This window comes from Triticum urartu, chromosome 4, assembly GCF_003073215.2.
Source record: "Triticum urartu cultivar G1812 chromosome 4, Tu2.1, whole genome shotgun sequence".
NCBI classification, from domain to species: Eukaryota; Viridiplantae; Streptophyta; class Magnoliopsida; order Poales; family Poaceae; genus Triticum; species Triticum urartu.
This window is the reverse complement of record NC_053025.1, coordinates 579,685,252-579,706,341: the sequence shown is the minus strand read 5'-3', so window position 1 is coordinate 579,706,341 and position 21,090 is coordinate 579,685,252. Positions and strand designations below refer to the sequence as shown.

The window sequence follows — 21,090 nt, the reverse complement described above, 5'->3', positions numbered from 1 at the left end:
AAAGTTTCAAAAAATATGCACTGAAAGGGCTAAATAGTCATGTGAACTTCAATCAAAAACCACAAAATGGGGTTTCCCCTTCCTTTTGGGGGTGGGACATGAATGTGTTTTCTTCACCGGGACCAACCAACCCCTCCCTCCAATTTTTATTTTGTTTCCCTCCCACTTCTTTTTATTTCCTGTCCACCTCCGTCCCTGTCCGTCTCTCCCCCCCCCCCCCCCCCTCCCCTCCTTTTTATTTCCTTTTTCTTTTCATTTTCCCGTCGATTCCTATGGTCACCACAACACTAAAGTCTCGCCCGCCGCATGCCCTCTCCGCCATGACCACCCGCCGCCGCCGCCGCCGCCGCTCTTCGCCAGCGGCTCCATCCATTCCCCTCGCCCCCCTGCGCTCCGCTTCCTCCCCTGCTCGGTGAGTTCCCCGTTAACTCCGCTGCTCCGCCCTCCTTGCTTTCTTGCCTCCAGCCATCTTGAAGCGACCAAGAAACTGCTGCTCGCCTCTCGCTGGCCGGCGCTCTCGAGTTCTGGAGTGATCCATGCTTATGCTGCCGAAGATACCAAGTTTTTTTGGGGGTTCGCGTGACTATTTTCTTGGGGTTTCTGTTTGGGGGATGCTTTGGTGTTCGGTAGCGCTCTGCCTTTTTGACGAACAACCGCGGCCAGCCGGCGAGTTCTTGACCTCTTTTGTGGTGTTTTCGCCTTCTTGCAGGGCTTCCTTGGCTGCTCTGTGCTGCGTGTTCTTGGCCTTCGCGCTGTCCGTCTCGGCGGCGGCGGCGGCGGCGGATTCCGCGGAGGAGAGCCATGAGGACGGTCGCTGCCTCGGCTTCCGGGATGTGTGCGCGGACGGGGGTTCCTTCTGCTTCTCGTCCTCGGAGGTCCAGACGCTGCTCGCCAGCGATGACGTCATCAACGAGCCTGATTTGGGGGCTTCAAGGGACTGGGGGCCATCCCGGTCAATGTGCTTCCCGATGTCCGGGGGAGGCATGGTAACTTGCTCCTCTGCCGATGCAATCGTCGCAGGGGCGCGCGATGCGTTGGGGAGAGAGGGCAAGGATGTTGCGAGGTATGATGCTGGGTCGTGCCAGGCGCCGCTTGTGCCTGACAATTGGATGCAGGCATCGCATGGGGTGCCACTGGAACTGGATGGCGCGACCTCAGATGTCAGCCCAAATGCCCTCTACAGTTCTTCCTCCATGAATGTGGAGATAAGTCCGCCAGTCTTGGATTGGGGCAGGAGTAACCTGTATGCAGCCTCTGTGGCCTCCCTGACTGTGGTGAACTTGAACAATGACAGTGTCTTGCGTGTCTATGAGCCATTCAGCACTGATCCACAGTTCTATGTGTATGGTTATGAGGACCTGGTTCTGCAGCCCGGCGAAAATGCGTCGGTCACCTTCATGTTCCTGCCAAAGTTGTTGGGCTCTTCTTCAGCACATTTGGTTTTGCAGACCAATTTTGGTGGGTTCATCATACAAGCTAAGGGCATGGCTGTCGGGTCGCCTTACCAGATACTTCCATTGACCAGGATGGATGTTGTAATAGGTGGACACCTGGAGAAGAATTTGTCCATATACAACCCTTTTGATGATTCTCTCTATGTCGAGGAAGTGGCCGTTTGGATGTCTGCTTCTGAAAGCACAAAACAATCTTCTCATGTAGTTTGTCAGTTAGGCCCTTTGGATGAGGCAGTGGAGTTAACTTCTTTGAGCAGCAACTGGCATACAGCAAGCAGTACTGAATTTGGATGGCCAGTGATCCATATTAGGCCTAGTGAGCAATGGGAGGTGCTTCCTTCAGAAAGCAGCACTGTCATAGAGTTGAAATTGCAACCTATTTCAGAAGGCAAGGTGTTTGGTGCTATCTACATGAAACTGCGCAATCACACAACTGATAAGGTGGACATTGTTGTTATACCTATTGAACTAGAGGTACACACGCGCACCTACTATGATTCCACAAACTTGGTTTCTGTCACGTTTGAGCGAATATCATCTTGTGCTGGAAATGGGTCAATATATTCCCTTTCTTTACGGAATGATGCAACAGAGTTACTGAAGGTTGTGAGTATAACTGGGGATAACAGGGATGGCCCGATGATCTTTCAGTTGAAGTACTTGAATGGCTTGATACTCTTCCCTGACACTGTAACAGATATAGCTTTGATAAGATATACTGCTTCAGTTCCAAAGGGTATTTCATTTGACAACTGCAATATAGTGGTCGAAACAAACAGTTCCCTTGGTAGTTCAATTGTGATACCCTGCCAAGATATAATGCGTGCACCTATTTCTCATACAACCAATGCCGTTGTTGGTGATTCTGATGAGCCATTTGCTGAATCACATTCTGAAGAGACCTCTGCTAACTCAAGGACAGGATCTTTGGGCAGCATCATAGAAACAGAAGGCCCGCATAACATGAAGGTAATATAAAACCTTGTGCTGTTTCAGTTGGTCTTACGTGTTGTTCTCCTAGCTGGACTAGGACCTGTTTTGAAGCATTCAATGCTTACAACATAATCTATGCTATGAACCCAGTAATGAATAATGATATCACTCTGTCATGTGTTACCCTGTTCATTAATTTCATCAGCCCAGCATATCATTTTCTCTTTAAACCGGTAAAGTTAATCTCATGCAGGCTGTAAATTCATATTGGTATGTTAACCTTACTGCTTTAATGTTTTCTGTAACACATGCCATTATCGCGTTAAATAAAGTTTGTAAGGCCTTTATTGTGGTTGTCATTAGTCTTAACCATCTGTTTGGAAGAATAAGTGGGGGAATAGAGAAAAGCAGGCACATTATGCAATCTTGCTCTCGTTATATATTTTATGATAGTTTAGTATTGATCTCGTATTCGACTGTCATAGATATCAATAGTTGGTAACTCTTTGCAAACTGCTAAATTGTATCAAGTATTTTCCACCTGTATGCATTTAAATATTTTTGCTTTGTAATATTCTCATACAATTTTGTAATATAATTTGCAGCCAACAATCGGGGGAGCAATCAGAGCAGATGACATGGTACTTAGGAATTGGAGATCTCATGGAACAATGACTGGGATTTCTGTTCTCACAAATCATGAGTTGGTGTTTCCTGTCGTGCAAATTGGATCACAGTTTTCTGAATGGATAACTGTCCATAACCCAAGCCAGCAACATGTGTCCATGCAGCTGGTACTGAACTCTGAGGAAATCATTGGCCAGTGCAGAACTGTAAACGACGAATGTGAACACACTTTCTCAAGCAGATCTCCAGAAATTGACTCAACAGAGACCAGATTTGGCTTCTCATTAGGTAGCAAAGCAATTACTGAGACCTATCTTGGTCCTTTGACAAGCGCTGTACTTGGTCCCATTGTTTTCCGCCCTTCAAATCGGTGCATGTGGTCAAGCATGGCTTTGATTAGAAACAATCTGTCAGGCTTGGAATGGTTACCTCTTCGAGCACCTGGTGGCTGGCAATCTATTGCCCTTTTAGAGGGACCTGAGGCTGTTTGGAAGTTAGAGTTTAACCTTGGTTCTAATCTTGACGACAACTCAACACTGTCCAAATCCGAGATCCCCAGCCCTTCGTGCAGTCAGCAGTTGTCCAAGGAGATACATGTTAAAAATAGTGGTGACCTTCCTCTTCGAGTCACAAAGGTGAAAGTTTCTGGAGTTGATTGTGGTTTGGATGGATTTACGGTGAACAACTGCAAGGGGTTTAGCTTAGCGCCAAGTGAATCAATAAGAATGCTCATTTCTTTTAAAGCTGACTTCTCTTCAGTTAAGGTTCAGCGAGATCTTGAGCTAGCTATGACTACTGGCATCTTCGTAATCCCTATGACTGCAAATATTCCTGTCTGTATGCTTAAGCAGTGCAAAAGGTCTTACTTCAGATCAATCCATTGGAAAGCATTGATACTCTTTTTGGGAACTGTGTCCTTGTTTGTTGTGGTCATTGTTCGTGGTGCCCCGTATTCTTTGTCAGCGAACTCTCAAGACTACTATGCCAAGATTGCTGACAGGAAAGATACCATCAGTAAGACTGTTAAGCCCTCTTTTCCTCAGGGTAGTAACAAAACTTCCAGGTAAAAATTTGATCAATATCGTCCTTTTATCACATTTTTCCAGTATCAGATGATTTATGTTTGACCAATTATGCATTGTTGACAGGCCGATAAGGGAACACAGAAAAGCTGAAGAAGCTCCTCCTGAGAAATGCCCTCCTAGTACTCTTGATAGCCCCCGAAAGAAAGATGACAAGAGCAATGCAGATAAACAACAGAGTACAACTTCAGCTATATCTGTGTCCCCAACTAATCCTGTGGAAGACAAGGTATCAACGGAAGTTACAGAAACTAGCGGGAACCTTACTATCAGAGTTGCTAGAGAAAAAGGGAGGCGAAGGAAGCGAAAAGTTGGCGGCGCAGGACTGGCAGCAAAATTTGAGGTTTCTAGCAGCCACAGCGGGAATTCAACACCATCTTCACCGTTGTCACCGAGTTTGACCCCTAAACAAGGCTGGTCCTTTTCTGGAGCATCATCTGAACCGAAGCACAGAAACAAACTCGAGAGTAGACTTGATGTCGAAGCAAGGGCACCATTAACTGGGAATAACAAAGTGAAGAATGGCTGGTCCCAAACTGCCAAGCAGCAGCCACCCGCACCTCCAGCGACATCTGTAAACCCATTGGCTTCATCCACTGCACTGACCACAGCATGGCGCTCGCCATTGTTGGCCTCATCTTCCCCAATTGCCCCGCATGCTCGTGCTCCCGGCTCCAACCTGATGAAAGACAAGGCTGTGAAGAGAGATGAGGGTGTCACTGCACTGAAGAAAGAGTTCACTTATGACATATGGGGTGATCATTTCTCTGGACATCTGCTGGGGAAAGCAAGGGAGGTCGCACCGGGCAAGGTGTTTACTGCTTCTGAAGGGTCCTCCTACAGTTTCTTTGCAAGAGAGCCTCAGGCCCTCATGATGAAGCAGCCGTCTGCGCCACCTGACTCTCGTGGCCGCAGATCGCTGCCGTCTGATGTAGCTTCTGGTTATGCAATAAATTAAGAAGTTGAAAGTTGAACCATTTGGACTCTCGCGTCTCTCCTCTGCATCTTGCATTCCTGGGCTCTGCCTTTCTACTAACTGCACTAACTGCACTACCATTCCGGGGCTTTAGAGGCTTAATTACTCTAATTAGGGCAATATAAAATGGAGAGCAGACCAAAAAATGATTCATTTCTCACCACAAACAATATTTCTTAATTGTCAGCTAATGAAAATTAATCTGAACGAAAATCTACCCATAAACTTTTTAAAGTTCAGCTGTCCAATCTTCTTTTACTATGTTTGTCTGGGTATATTATGCAAGATCTAGCTGCAGTTTTGCTTGGTCGCAAATGCAATTCAGAGAATCAGGAACCATTCCAGTGCCACTGAACAAACTTGATCTGCCATTCTAACATTCTGATCTGAAGCTAATAAAGCTAGTTGATGTCTGATCTAAAGTTGAAGATACTAAAGCTGATATCTCACTTTACTGCCGCCGAATCAAAGACATTAGGTACTGGACATATATGCCTGTCTAAAGCAGGAGAGGTGATTGATGCTAACTAATCCTGTTTAACACGTGCAAAGGCAAAGGGCATACATTTTTTCTTGCAATCTCCACTTCTAATCATGTTCTATTTGTTCCCATTAGTCACTAGCACGGAAGTTCTCCCCCCCCCCCAGAAAGGATGATCGACAGGTGCTTCTTGAAGAACATCATAACATACATTTTTTCCCCCTTCTTATGTTGAAATCAATATGCCACTGTGCCAGTGGCTGATTTACTTGCAAGGAGTGATTGAAGCAACTCAGAGTTCTGCTGGATACTCAGGGGTCTACTAAAGCTTTACAGCACAGGACAAGGACGGGGAAAAACAGCACTCGCAGGTAATATCAAAAGAACCTGTTCTCTTATTATGCCACACTATACTATATAACAGAAGCCAGTCTTCTTTTAGATTACACACATCATCCAGCGCACTCAAACTGTTTATTCGATGCAGCGCGCGGTTCGATTCAGGAGCTTGTTGCGACCAACCATCACTTTGCTTCGGATAATTTCCAGCCAATCACTTCGAGTTGTAGAGTGGTAATCTGCAGCACACACAAGTCATATGATGAATGCAATTTTCTCAGCTCAATACCGAATTTTTACTCAGCAGTAATTCATATGGCATTTCAGACTGGACATGGCTTCTGGTACAGATGGCTGCCTTTGGCAATAACTCACCCGAGCCTGAGAGAGGTATCGGAGCTGTCCTCGGTGTCGAGGGGAGGGCGCGGATACGACGTGTTGGTGACGGACTCAGACGACTGTCCTTCCTCGTACACCACCGGTGAATCAGCGGCGACTTGCATCTCCATCTTGGACGCCTGCAGCTTCAGACCATTGCTCCATCACAAACGGAATGTCCAGAAATGGAAACAACACGCAGGAGAGGGGGGAATAATATTTGCAGGGACTCACTTGCTCCTTTAGCCTTGCGTTTTCCTCTATCAGCTGCACCCTCTGTTCAACAACACAGAGCGGCATGTTAGCGAAACAAACATCGAAAACCGGTGAGTTTGAGCTACAATTTCTCTGAAGTTCCACACACGAATATTCAGGTCCTGGAGGCACAAAGCTCTTACCTTTCTTTCTAGCTCGCTGATCTGGTCCATGATCTTTTGGCTCTGCATTACGGAAATCATCGTCAAGGTGTGGAAAACTAAGACCATAGCTAGATAGGTTGATGTTGTCACGCACGCCTACCTTGGTTTTCAGAACAGAGCCGAGCCCGGACTCGAGGCTCTTCTCTAGAGCCTGAAGCTGCTGGACGTTCAGGCTCTGGAGCTCCTCTCCTCTCATCTGCCTGCAGGAATGAGATAGCACATATCAAACGACTACAACAGCTGAACTAGTTGAGGATGCATAAGTCTTCACGTAAAGTTAGTGAACTATATAATTTATATTGGAGTAAAAATCCATCAAGGACACTCATATTGGAGCATATGTTATTCTGAGATTCCTATTCCTCCCTCGTGGCTACCCGCACGACAACCAACTAGGGGGGTACCCGAAAAAAAACTAACTCGGGGGAAGGGAGGGGGGGGGGGGGGTTCACCCTTTGTCTCTTTTCCCATGCGGGCCCACACATGTGTGCCCTCTCTCTCGCTCTCTTTGTGTGGGGTCCATGTCGGTCTGGTTTTTTTTCTTTGTATGAAGATTCAAGAATTTTTGGAAGTTCAAAATCTCTGCGATTTAAATTCTAAAAGTTGAAAATTTTGGATCTTCATTTTGGAATTCATATTTTGAAAGGTCAAATTGAATGTTTCCCAAATTGGAAATATTTCTTAAATTTGCCAAAAAAGGAAACTTTCCTAAAAGGGAAGTGTGGGCGTGACTTTCCAAAATTGGGAAGTTTGTCATGTCCGATTTTTTCCTGCATAGGGTTGCTACACTTTGGATTGCCGATTTACGACCACTAAGGTGGTTTAAGTGACAACTAAGCTTTTCCTTCTTTGCGTAACGTGGCATGCGGTTGACTGGTTTGACCAAGTGTTGTCATGTCGATGCAAAGCATACACACCAGGAAACAAGATTCACGGTTCCACCATCTCCGTCCATTAGAGCGGAGAAGGCAAGGGGAATCAATAGACTCACCGACAGGGGTTGAGGGTGATTTTTTTTGTTGTGTGTGTGTGTGTGTTGGGGGGGGGGGGGAGGGGGGAGGAGATACGGAGATTATTTCTCGAGATGACAGTTTGCCGCAACGGGAGAATCACACCATCACTATACAACTCTTGTACGTTGCAATGGACTGGTGCAGCAATCGGTTGGTAGTCACCAAGAGGAAGAGGGTCACCTGCCCGTCGCGGCCCCGATGCACAACGTCCATGGATGAGGGTGTTTCCACATCCATGTTTCATATGGCATGGAGCCATGGACTACCCTGAGCCAACACAATTGCCTGTGATGTCATTGAGACATAAACATTGACTTGGCAAGGTCACATGTAGCACCATCATCGATGGATGCTGCAATGATGCCAACAACGAGAGAGGGAGGACAATGACATACAAGAAGTAGGGATCCTCTTCATGGCAGATGGATTAGGTGGGAGGGTTGCGGTAGGTGGAGGGGTTAGTGGTGCTTTTTTGGGAGGAGTTGGCACTTCAGCAATATAGTTATATTCTCACTCTTCTTCCTTTCATCTTGTAGCGCTCCCCATTTTGTGTTCCAATGCCATGTTAGCGTGCTCAATCCCCGATCAAGGCGGTCAACCTTATGCCACATTGGGCAAATTGGTTTGGCTGCATTTGAGTGGCTTCATTCTGAAGATTGACTTCTAGAAGGCCTATGAAAATTCATATGGCCTTTCTACATAGACCCTAACAATGAAGGACTTGCCGAATAAATTGTGTGCATAGGTGAATAACTTTGTGTGTGGAGGTAGTGGAGCCATATAAATCATGGCAATACTGGTCAGTACTTCAGACACAAAGGCTATCTGACAGGGGGATCCCCTATCCCAAATGTTATGTAAGATCATGGCATGGACCTTGAAAAGAATGCAAGGCAGATGGTCAAGGTGCCACCACTAGTGGAAGGTGGACTTCTCATCTTACAATACATTGATGGTACAATTCTCTTAATGGAACACACTCTTCAAGGATAAAAAAAATCCCAAGCTTGTGTTTTGTGATTTCGAGCAAACTTTCGGTTGTTAAATTCAGTTTTCATAATAGTTTGTTGTTCTGCTTCGGGGAAGCCCAAGATTGCACATCTTAGTACACCAAATTTTTCAGACGTGAGCGTGCTCAGTTTCCCATCAAGTATTTGGGAATCCCGATTCATTACCAGAAATTCTCAAATACAGACTTGAGACATGTGGATGAATGAATTTTAACTCGACTCAACAATTGGAAAAAAGCTTTTGTCATCCGGAGACGGCTCACCATTAGCAACATGGTACTTTACATGATGCCATTCTTACAAATTCTAAAAGGGATGTAGCATATAATAGACTATTTCCGGTCGGGTTTTCCTTGCAGAGTGATGATGAAAAAATAGATATTTCTCGGATAAAGATCATGGTGGTTTAGGAATCCAAGATCTTTAAGCAAAAACTCAACGCTTCTCAGTAAATGGCTCTTCAAGCTTCTTACGAGGATGGTGCATGTCAAGATCTTGAGGAAAAAATACGTTGCTCAAAAGAAATCTCCTGATTTCAATGGACACTGAGAGGCTCTTAGGCTTGGCCTGATGAAACTCAAGTGTTACTACTTATGGTTTGGTGCATTTAACATGAGTGATGTTCAAATAATTATATTCTTGGAGGATAAGTGGTCGGAAAATGCACCACTAAGCGGTTTGACAACCCACCACTCTGAGACCAGTATCCAACATATGTGCAATTTGTGCATACAAATGTGACATAATCGAACAAGTTTTGAATTCCTTGTCTCTTAACATAGCTTTTTGGAGGGACTTGCTTGGCCCTACACTTTGTGGCATGTAATACACATCTGGGTAGATGGTGGATGTCTAATTTCACAAGGCCACACCGAGTTCTACTATGATTTGCACCAAAGTAGACAGTTCCACTACTAGGAAAAACATGCATTAGAAGTGGGCCCTACAAGCGGCTATGTCCGTTAGTTACAAAGCGGTTGTAACAATCCAGAGGTGGTGGTTATTTCTGTTTTTGAACCACCTGCAGTAAGTGTCGAAGGAAATTTGAAACCGCTTATAGCTGGTACGTACTCGAGGCGGTTTCATAGGTAGAAGTGTCTGTGGGATTTCAACACCTATGTATTCAGCCTTGCCCTGTTCCTCAGCCCATAGTCTCACACCCTCAGCCCATAGTCTCACACCACAGGATGTTAGATCCGGCACCGCCAAGCCTCTCAATCACCGACGTGTGGCCTTGGTGTAGCTTGCGACCCCGCGGATCGCCATGGTGCGTCACCACGCCTCATGCCTCCACCTTGCCCTGAAGGAACAAGGATAGGGCATCTCAAAAGTATCCTCCATTTTTGTTTCTCATTTGCAAACGAGGCAGTGAGGGGCTACAACATTGGGAAGTGGAGGGGGTCCAGGGTGGGCTAAGGGTGCGGGAAGAAACCAACCACATTGGGTTGCAGGGGAGTCTGTGCGACCGGAGCATAGTTCGGTTTTATGGGCATGCAACACTTCAGTTTCTCCATTCCTCCCATAACTCGCTCATTTCCCTCTATTCTCCTCGCGTTTTCTACTCCTCACATATTCTTCTCTATTTCTTTCTTTCTGTCTTCCATGTTGATAGTCGTTTGCGAGAGCGTTTCCGAGGTAGGATTCTTTGTTGTTTAATTGAGCCTATCATTGTGCATTCCTATAAGTGGGAATCAATTTCTCCATGCGATTTCTGTTCATTTCCTTATTGCTTTTATTTTTCACTTGAAGTAAATGTGTCCATCAACGACTTATACTGTACAACCTAGTTCATGCCTCACCGGCTCTTCTCGTCACGAAGAAAGAAGGTTCGAAGTGCCTGTGGATTATAGCAACAGTTCTTGTAGACCATTCCTGTAATAGCATATCTCTAAACCTTTCTTGCGGATCCTAACCAGTTGTTTCTTCCTGAGCTGTTGGTATTGAATCCGCTTTCTTTTGTATCATGGTAGCGAGCCCTAGCCTTTTGGAAAGAAGGGAGGAGTAACATTTCAACTGTGTGAGGATGGACTCTAGACCCAATCGTTCTGATTCGTGGACTTGAGACGAAGTTGAGTCGTCAGGAAAGAACAAAAGATAACCGGTATCACTGCCTTTGCTCGAGGTCTGTGATTCACATTCCGGAAGCATGAATCCTAGCAAGACCCTTGGTGACACTGAAATTGATAAGGTAATTTTGTTCACATCTTCTGTGCTAGTTTGTACTCTACAGGGCCTTTTTGATTCAATGGAAAAGTAGAGAAAAATCATAGTATTAGGAAATTTTCCTATGGCAACATTATTCACCCGTTTGATTCAAAGGAAAAGACCACAACAAAATTAGATGATCTTTTCCTCAGGATTGAGTTTTTCTCTCTCGAATAAATTTGTTTTCATTCATGAGATTACTTGTCAATTTTACTTCAAGGTGAAAGACTTCAAATTAACTATTTCTTAAAGACAAAGTCCAAGTACCTTTTAGAGCATTTCATTCAAATTCCGCACCACTATGTTTGCATATTTATGAAATTGTAATCCTTAAGATCCAGACATATAGTGTTACTTACATGATGTTGGAGAACAATGCAGCTATGATTTTGTTTTTACAATTAGTTCCACTATCATCGATTTTGCATATGTCAATCAAGGAAAAAGGCCTAGAGGGATGAGTGACGATGGATCATCTCGAAGCAAGCACTGTCAGAATATGGACAATATTGGATAATGAGGTAAATTTATGTTTTGCTCCTGCTTGTGTTTGTGTTTTCTCTGGAACATATCTGATAGTTCTCATGTGGATATGATAGTTGGTAATTGGTTATTTAATTACTAGTATTGTGTACTGTGTTGAGTTTTATTTGGTGCCCTCAAACGCGCATAGTCTTCTATAGTAGATTTTCTTGGTATTTACAAATATTTGATGCCCTTATATGAGTAAATGGCTCAAAACACCTGCTCTTAGAGTTGGTAATGCCGCAAAATTACCATTGACGCGATTGATGTGGGCATTCATCTATTTTAAACTGCTATTTATTTGCCTTTTTAGTTGTAAGATTGTCCTCCTTAGATCGTTAATATAATGTATGCCTGCTTCAGCTAGATGTGCAATATGATATTGTCGACAATGTTTGCATATTGAAGGCCAGGAGCACCATTTTTCACCTACCTGCGTTGTTGCCTATGCTCTCCATCAACTTTTAGGTCATTTTGACTTCAAGGTTGCTAATCGTTATATCAAACATGTTGTCATTCTGAAACTCAAGAGCGCATTCTATGTTTTTCATGTTCAAGGCCCCAACTTGAATCAAGCACCCTCACGCAAAAAGCCAAGAATTATGATGGCAACCAAGGTCTGAAAGCTCAGGTAATGTGTTTCAGAGTGTATGGCCTAACGCTGACTGAGATCATGCCTCCTCCTTCTAACAAAGAAGGTGATAATTCTGCCGCTGGAGGAGGTGCTAGAGCCGATCGTGCTGCATGGTGAAGGTCCTAGAGACGGTGGTGGCATTGTTGCTGTTTGAACACTAGGACTATATTCAAGTGTTGGAATTTGTGTGATGTTTAAGACTATGCTTAACTTTGTTTCGTGTCCTATGAAACTTATTTCATGTTTTAAGTGGTACTATATGTGAACTCATGTGATGTTTTATGGAATAGTATGCTAAGTGTGAAACAGTAGTTTTTATGTAAACTCAGTACCAAGGCTGGGTACAAAATGAAACGAAATAGATATCCTTGAAGATAAAAAATGGAGGCGGGTCTTAGGGGAAACCGCCTCCGTGGCTGAGAGCATTAGAAGCAGTTAGTCATTCCAAACCGCTAGCGGTACTCCATGCGTTCGAGGCGGTTCTAGAAACTGCCTCCGGTGGAAGGAGCATTAGCGACATAGGCTTGGAGGCAGTACAAGGAACCGCATGCAGCCCATTTAACGAAACTGCCTTCCAAAGCCCATTTTTGTAGTGGTGTTCTCAGTGAACCAAATGTACCGGCCCTGGTCCATTGTGTTGCACCAATTAATAGTAAAGAACGTGGAACTTAATGTTCCTCTAGAACTTACACTATTTCTTTGGTACCTTCGCAAAGGAATCACTTTAACGCAACCTCAAGAAATACAATTGTCAAAGAAGTAGGCAATGTTATTTCTATCACAAGATGAAAGAATAAAACACCTTCACTTTAATGCCACATTGCATGAGTAGACATGCTAAATTGAAAAATATTCTCTCTAGACCTTCGAACTGGCATTCAAAGCTAGAAGGATATGATGGTACTCTACCTTGTACTAGGGAAGAAGAAATGACTTAAGACCAGAACTCGTTGATCTTATTTTCTATGCCTCATAGAGAGAGGGGGCGAGGGGGGAGGAAGAGATTTCATGGCCCTCTACAATTTTGAACAAGGATTTTTAAGGGAATCAATTGGAGAAAGGTTAATTATTCTTCCTGGTGTATATCATTTAGGTGGTGCCTAAATTGTATCCATCTCGCAATATCACCTTTTTTTGTAATTGGCTATGCACTACAGAAATCACCTACTATGCCGTGTGCCCAAGACACTCGACGAAGGCCCGAAAAATCTCGGCAACGCCTTTGCTGAGAACTGCTCTCGGCAAAAGGCCTACGGCGCACACCCCTCAGGCAAAGGAAACTTTGCCAAGAACTGTCTGTCAAACACTCGGCATAAACTTTGCCGAGAAGAAAAGGGAGGTCATCGATAAAATAAAGTGACTTGACGACTTCAAGATGGAGATGGCGGTTGCCACATGGTAGATCTTTGCCATGAGTGTTGTTAGACTAATATGTCACGTACTGTGACATATCTCCTAATCCCATAAATTGAGAAGAATTGTTATTATTGTGATTCTCATTTATAGTTAGGATTGTAATATTTATTTATATATTAACATGCAATGCAAAAGCCCAAGTGTGACCAATCTTTCAAAACGCTTTCATGGTATCAGAGCGCAACAATCCATAAAAAATACGCAAAATCATCAAGATTGACTAGAAAATATTTATTTTCCGAGGCACTCAAAATAGGTGAAGTCCAAAGATCACAATGTACTAACTCCACTCTCTCGCCGCCACGCACGGTATTCATATTCGTTTCTCTTGCCCATACATATACCAACGAAATGGTAAAGCTGAACACATTATTCGCACAGTCAATAACATCGTGTGCTCTCTCTTATTTCAGGCTAGCTTACCACCACATTTTTGGGTCGAAGCACTCCACACCACTACTCATGTCCTAAACAGTCTTCCCACAAAAACCATCAGCTCCTCCTCTCCCTAATTTTCCCTACACTATACCCATCCCGATTACTCGTCGCTTCGCGTCTTCGGATGCCTTTGCTATCCTAACACTGCTTCTACTATGCCACACGAACTGTCGCCGCGTTTGAGTGCCTGTGTCTTCTTGACTATTCCTCTCACCATAAGGGGCATCGGTGCATGAATATTACCACCCATTGCATCATCATTTCTCCTCACGTTGTTTTCAATGAGATGACTTTTCTCTTTGCCTCCCCACAACCTCCATCACTGACACACATGTTTTCCTCGACAACGACGACACCTTGTCCGTTGTCGCCCCTTTTCCCAAGTGACCACGGCTGCACCTCCATCACCACATGCCCCACCCTCGCTGCGCAATAATAACGATTCTCCTCAATTTAGGGGATTAGGAGATATGTCATGATAGGTGACATATTAGTCTAACAAGTGTAACACTCAGCTCTTGGCAAACTCCAACAAGTAGGAGGCTGCCACGTCAATGTTTGTCTAACAGCCGACCGACTGCCTTCTGCCGAGTTCTGCCTTTTGTCAAAGAGGTGCTCTCAGAAAAGTCAGCATGTAGGAGGCCACCATGTGTTCACCCGGAGCCGACCTCTTGGCAAACATACCCCAGACGTCATGGAGCCGTCAAGCGCAAGCGGACATGCCACATGTGATCTTATTGCCGTGACCATACTGTTTAGTTCTCTGCGTATTTAACATTTGCCGAGTCTTTTCCGTTCGCCTAGCTACATTTAGCGGTATCTCGGCAACGACATGTCTTTGTCGTGTTCTGCACTTTGCCGAGCAGGGCACTCAACATAGAACGCCTCTCCCGAGGGCCTGCTCGGTGTATAATTTTTTTTCCAGTAGTGATGTGACATTGGGGCAAAGCTTAGCTCTTGCATCCTGGTCTACGCGGCGACAATGTGGTGGTCACTTTGGCTATGTAGTAATGATATTGTGTCGACAAAAGGAAAAACCTCTCCTCTATAAGTTATCTACCAATGTACGCAATTTCTCCATTCGCGCACAGTCTACTCATGGACCGGAGCAATGTGATTTACTTATGCGCTACATGTGCATACAAAGCAAACGGTCAAGGAAGCCTTTACCCAACATGGATTGCAGTATAGTTTATGGATCAATCCTCCATCACGTTAGGCAGATTTTTGTCTAATCTTTTTGTTACTGTGTTGCTTCTTTTGGGCTGTACACATCCTACCTATGTAGAGTCTGGGCGTGAATTATTTGCGCTTGTATTGCCTTATGCAACGTTTTGAGACAATGAAAACTCCCTGTCTAAAATATGGTCCCAGCTTAGTGACTGTAGATATATTTTATTCAATTTATCACTAATGTTTTATGAAAAAAGGGTATAAACTTACTGGAGCCAGAGGCTTGCTTCTGCAAGCTCGTCCCTTAGTCTTGCACAATTGCTGTCCTCCTACCATATAACAGAAATTAAATGAGTTACATATATGCATATGTAAATCTATTTGGATGTGTTTGAGCTTACATGCAAGTCCAGCTGAGATGGCTCATCTGCTTTCTTAAGTATCTTGGAATGAGAGTTATACCGATCAATAATCTGGTTCATGCTTCAGTAGAGTAGAAAAATCAAATTAATCAGTGTAAAAATGTAAAGGCCGGTTTTCTGCCCAACCTTTCTTTTGTGAAGATGCTACTACCAGAAATTTAGAGAATCCACAAAAGCAAGCATAATATTCGATGTGATCTAGTAGTGTGTCTCAACTCTCATTTCTCTCCTTTTGTACTATTCGACCAATATTATTCTTTGATGTATTCTTAATAGATGTTTCTAAATTTAATGTGATGGCAATATGCTGATGACAAATCTAGTAGGAACATTAGTAGAATCTCTTTTTGGGTGCATATCAAACATTCTAAAATGACTTGAAAAATAAAAGAAAAACATGGAACATCAGATACGTTTTTCACAAAAAGACCAGAGAACTGAAAGAGAGATCTAATTGTTCTCATTTCTTGTGGACTGTTAGAAGAGTGTTTTTTCCCCAAAGTAATACACAGATTTTTGAAGTGGGCAGTGAAGGAGAGAGAACATGGGTTGCACAAATAATCCATTTCAATTCGAAATTACCCATAGCCTTCTGTTTATCAATTTCATACTGTTCTGTTAATTTTCATGCTAGTTCAAACGTTCTGCATGCATTTGACAAATGTATGAAATTGTTTTGAAGTAAATAATGATAATGCCACTAATGCCCTTGATACCGGTGGCTTGAAAGTTGAAATACGCAGTTAGTGATATAGATAATAATCACTAGGAGAGGTCAATGCGTTGGGCACGTGCACAACCACATGGAAACTTGGTGGCATTACGACAACAGAGTTGTAACTATCTGTGCATCGGGTCTCTGAGGATAGAGACGTTTGGTTCCTGGGTGTTCTCTATGAAAAATAAATAAATAGTAATTACCAAAAAAGTCAAAAATTTCTGAAAATGTTTTTCAAATAAAGTTGACCTTCTATTGCACCTGTGGAAAAAAGTTGCAAAGACAGAACCCCCAATCTGTTTGTGGGGGGGTTCTTTCGTGAAAATTTAAACGCTAGTGCAAACTTTTTGGACTTCTTCGTTTTTTTCCCTATATAGGGTGCATATACACCCAAGAACCAAAGTGCATTTCCCGGCCTTTGGACCTTGTTTTAATAAAGAGTACTTTTATTAACTTAAAATGTATCCCTTCGTAAAGAAATATAAGAGCATTTAGATCACTAAAGTAGTTATCTAAACACTCTTATATATCTTTACAAAGGGGGTAGCATCAAGCGGATACAGGCAGATTGAGCGACACCCGGCCTCTGCATGACATCAATGCTATAGTTGAGACAGCTGGAGTAAAATGGAAAAAAAAACATGGTGCAATATTCAATATACTGAACTCAAGGTTTAGTGCATGTCGTTTTAGTTGATGAACATTTTCTAGGATAAATTTTCTTCAGTATATTCACATAATGCTAATAATATTATCCATTCAACCGATGATTTACTTTCTCTTTACATATCCTATATATAACTAAATAGGCGATCCTATTTTCTAATACATGCAATACCGCCACATCATGATCATCATCACCATCAATTTTTATTTTTTTATTCTCTTCAGCAACAAATCATTCTACGAAAGCTAGAAGGTCACAAGACACTGCAAGCCACCCTCCATTTACTGCTAGGTTTTCTACCGTTCACATATGGCGAGAATGTGAAGGATATATGAATGGTCATTATTCTCATATATTCTATTTTATTCTTGGCAAATTTATTGCTTTAAATTCTCATAGCAGTGCGGCAAATATTATCTAGTTATTAAGGTCGATTTTTTCTACAAAATAAAGAGTCAGAGCTCCTATGCGTTGCTTAAAAAAACTCGTAAAAATATGTCAGCATATACTTTAAGACAAATCTAATAATGACATCTTAACAAAAATATATCTGTGTAATTTATTAAGGATGGGTATCTTGTCCAAACTCATCTTAACAACAGAATACAAAATAGTGGAGATTGGCTGTGTTCTTCATTAGATATTCGGGCCGATATAGCAAAGTGGTTTTTTTTTGTGTCTGGGGAAAGGTGATATCTCGATTAATTCAAAACAGGAACGTTAATACAATCTACATCGCTTCTCTTCATTAGTTGGTCAGGCGTGTACATATAGCTAGTGAAACATCTGCATCTGATATGCTTCTCAAATGGACGTTATATACACTGTAGTTTTCTATGCTTACATCAAACTGAAAAAGGTCCTATGAGATGGTTAATTATTACTACCTCTGTTCCTAAACACAGGAAAATTTTGCAGTTTAAATTGAACCGACAAAACGTTTTATATTTGATTCTTAAATATGATTGTACACATTAGCCTAACGTGAAAAGATGGAAAAACTTTGGACTGATACTGGGATGAATTCCGATGCGCAATGCTGCCTTCTGAGCACAGTACGGAATCTGTTCAGGGGTCATATATTTGATTGGACCGGTCAATCTTTTTAACCATTTTTGTCCAAGAGTCCTGGCCATTAATTCTACACGAATACAGATGTAGCTTTAAACAAACCATGCATGCATGCGTCCTGACAAATCATGTCATGCACAGGCCAACTCGAGTCAGTGATATACAGAACTGGAGTACGTGCCATGAAAAGACAAGAAAAATCATACAAACACCTCATGAGCATTTATTTGTAAAAATATACACACAAGAAAACCATTCACTTTTTATGTCATGCACAAGCATTTTCCCTGGAACTAACAATGATATTATTCCTCCCGCAAAAAAAATGATATCATTCCATTAAGTTGGAACGATTGTAACTTTTGCATCTATTGAATAAATTTTGCTGAAACGCCATATTTGTTCCCAACATGTTCATCATGCCGCAGCACATCTCTGACCAGTCATAACAACTCTTACTACTTTACCATATGTGCGCATCTTTGATCAGTCATGACTAGTAGTTTACTATATATATGCATTTTGCTTCTATTCATTTATGCATTGGATTAATTTACAACACAACTAATAGCCTTCATGCTATGCAAGTATGCATAGTTAAGGAGACATGCATTAGTTAACAATATTTCCCATATTTCCCACACACAAAAAACAGTATTTCCCATATACTCCATTTAAGCTTACCAATTTGATCTTAGCACAAACGCATGTTTCCAACCTCTTCCACGATAACATTTGTTTAGCATTTGTAGGCCCAAAATTACATATCATAATCACTAACTGCTCTGCCTTGTATAACGTTGTATTAGTTCAGCATTTGTAATATCTCAAATTACATATCCTAGCTCTTATTGTTCCCTTTTACTAGATAAATTATTATTGAATAGTTGTGACTGGAACATGGCCAGCGATCTTCAATTACTAACTTATATGTTCCTGTCATTTCGAATAAAAAAGTCCGCTTAGTTTGGACATAAAGTCCTGGTTAAACTACAAACTTTGATCTTTTACAAAAACGGTATTGGGTGTTTTGAAAGGGCATTTGTAAATTTTCCTTCAAAATTATTATTTTATTTATTTTGTTAGATACTATGTTGTCCCAAATGACAGCTTTTAAGACTGTGAAAGAGTCGTACATGCTAATAGGCTGTATAGTACATGTGGTCCGAGTTTGGAGTAGTTCTGATCCAGGAAAGATATGAAGTGGACATTAATTCTTTTTTTATCTGAATATATTAATCCTAGAACAACAGCAAGCATAACGAAAAAAAGGTAGAAACGAGACTTGTAGGTCCAAATACAATGCATAATAAACAGTTGAGCATGAACAAACAATGCATTTTTAAAAGCTGAGAAGACACATTGTTAATTTTACTGGTTAGGTTCACTACCAAAAGAAAATCCTCCCTCTCTTTTGTGATCTCTCTCACATGTCATAATAGAAGAACAGTGGCGAAACTTATATATTATAAACAGCAAATCAAAGCAAATATTTTATTAAGCATTAGAGAATCTACACATGCTTTGACTGCTTTGACTTTACGAGTCATTGTTATAGGCACTGAGAAAAAGAGTCGAACATGCGAAAAGAACCTCGAAATGAGTATATGTTTACCAAAACACCTCTGTTATAACTAATTTGTAACAGGAAAACCATGAGTAGTACTAGTAGCCCAGCACATCAAATATCAATCCGTGAACAAAAACTGTTAGATAGTGAAAAACGCTCGATCTCAAAAAGTGAAGAATCAAAACTTGGGACAAATGATTCCTGAAAAGAAAAGAAAAACTCAGGACTAATAAATGTAGATGTAATCGGTTAAGACACCAGATAAAACAAGAAGCGAGTCAGATTGAAAGTGCATCCAAAAACTGGCTGATCGATGAGAGATCAATTGATAGCTATGCACACATGAAGGATGTACCTGGAGCTGGCGAACTGGAAGAGCTTGCCGGTGGCGGAGAAGACGGCGAGGCCGACCTCGGCGTCGCAGAGGATGGAGAGCTCCTCGGCCTTCTTGAAGAGGCCCCGCCGGCGCTTGGAGAAGGTGACCTGCCTCGCCGCCAGATTCTCGATCCTCCGTATCGCAATCCTCTCCCTCCTCCCCGCCATCCTATCTTCCCCCCTTGTTCCCCTCCTCCCCTCCCCACAGTCGCTGCTGCAGCAACAGTAAGAACCGAGGTAGGATGGAGGAAGAGGAAGCTAGCTAGCTAGCTAGGTAGAGGGAAACCCTAGCTAGCCGAGCCGAAGGGAGAGAAACTCAGGAGGCGGAGAAGCTTACAGGTGTTGCAATAGATCTGCGGCGGGCGGCGTCGGTCGGGGGGTGGGAGGAGCTCCCTTTTTCCTCTTTGCGCAAAGGACTACGGGCGGGGGCGAGCAACTTGGCTACTACTTATGGAAGAAATGCAGAGACGGAGCACCCCCGTACAGGAGCCGGGAGCAGCAGTAGGACTAGGAGCGCAGCCGAGCTGAGCTAGCTAGCTGTCACTGGCGGCCGTGGTAGGGTAGGGCTGCACCGCACACAGCCGTAGGGGGAGCAGTGGCTACTTTTTTCCGTGGCAAGGCTCGTGGGGGTGTCACAGGAATGGAGCCAGGTGTCTGCCACGAGCTGGTCAGGAAGTGACCGGCCCCCACCCCACACGCCATTGGTCCGCGGGTCACGTCGTCAGGTCAGGTCCGGTCCGGTCCTCTCTCCCTCCCTCGATCCTCGCCTTTGCTCGCTCCTTGCTTCCCCGGCGCGCAGTGCCCTCGCCGTGAACCAAAGGCCATTCTACTGTTCTTTCCGACTCCGAGCATTTTTTTTGGAAAAGGGGTGATTCCCCGGCCTTTGCATCAGAAAGATGCATACGGCCCTTTTATTAAAAAAAGTAGTGTCAACATGGTTTCAAAGGTCTCCAAATAATAATAAAGCACAAACAGCTCACACAAAGCCAAAAAGGGGCTAGAAACACTAACTAGCCGAGAAAAGACGCCACAACTGGCTGGCTAAAAAATAGATAGGAAATCTAAGTGCCTATCCTATTACATGACCGCTATCCAAACCGGTTGAAAATATCCCGAGCTACCATCTCCCATCGGAAAGACCCAGTAACCAAATGCTCCCTGGCC

The 21,090-nt window shown here is 43.1% G+C and overlaps 2 protein-coding genes across 3 annotated transcripts; one reads left to right on the top strand and one right to left on the bottom strand.

The window, feature by feature from the left end:
- The first annotated feature begins 228 nt into the window (after nucleotides 1-228).
- On the top strand, nucleotides 229-5,073 carry LOC125552865 (transmembrane protein 131). The gene is made up of 4 exons (XM_048716565.1): nucleotides 229-412; nucleotides 710-2,423; nucleotides 2,993-4,077; nucleotides 4,163-5,073. Exons 1-4 carry the CDS (start codon nucleotides 273-275, stop codon nucleotides 5,052-5,054), a joined length of 3,831 nt encoding a protein of 1,276 aa, XP_048572522.1. The 5' UTR covers nucleotides 229-272; the 3' UTR covers nucleotides 5,055-5,073.
- Nucleotides 5,074-5,753: 680 nt separating this feature from the next.
- LOC125552866 (MADS-box transcription factor 47-like) lies at nucleotides 5,754-20,424 on the bottom strand. Of its 2 annotated transcripts, none has more exons than XM_048716566.1 (8): nucleotides 19,907-20,424; nucleotides 15,505-15,586; nucleotides 15,374-15,432; nucleotides 6,790-6,889; nucleotides 6,669-6,710; nucleotides 6,505-6,546; nucleotides 6,268-6,416; nucleotides 5,754-6,131 (listed from the first exon to the last, which is right to left on the bottom strand). In XM_048716566.1, the coding sequence occupies exons 1-8, from the start codon at nucleotides 20,092-20,094 to the stop codon at nucleotides 6,107-6,109; spliced, it is 687 nt and encodes a 228-aa protein (XP_048572523.1). In that variant the 5' UTR covers nucleotides 20,095-20,424; the 3' UTR covers nucleotides 5,754-6,106. The 2 variants fall into 2 exon arrangements, with proteins under 2 accessions (XP_048572523.1, XP_048572524.1); XM_048716567.1 differs by having other exon boundaries at nucleotides 6,268-6,410; nucleotides 19,907-20,421.
- Nucleotides 20,425-21,090: the final 666 nt, after the last annotated feature.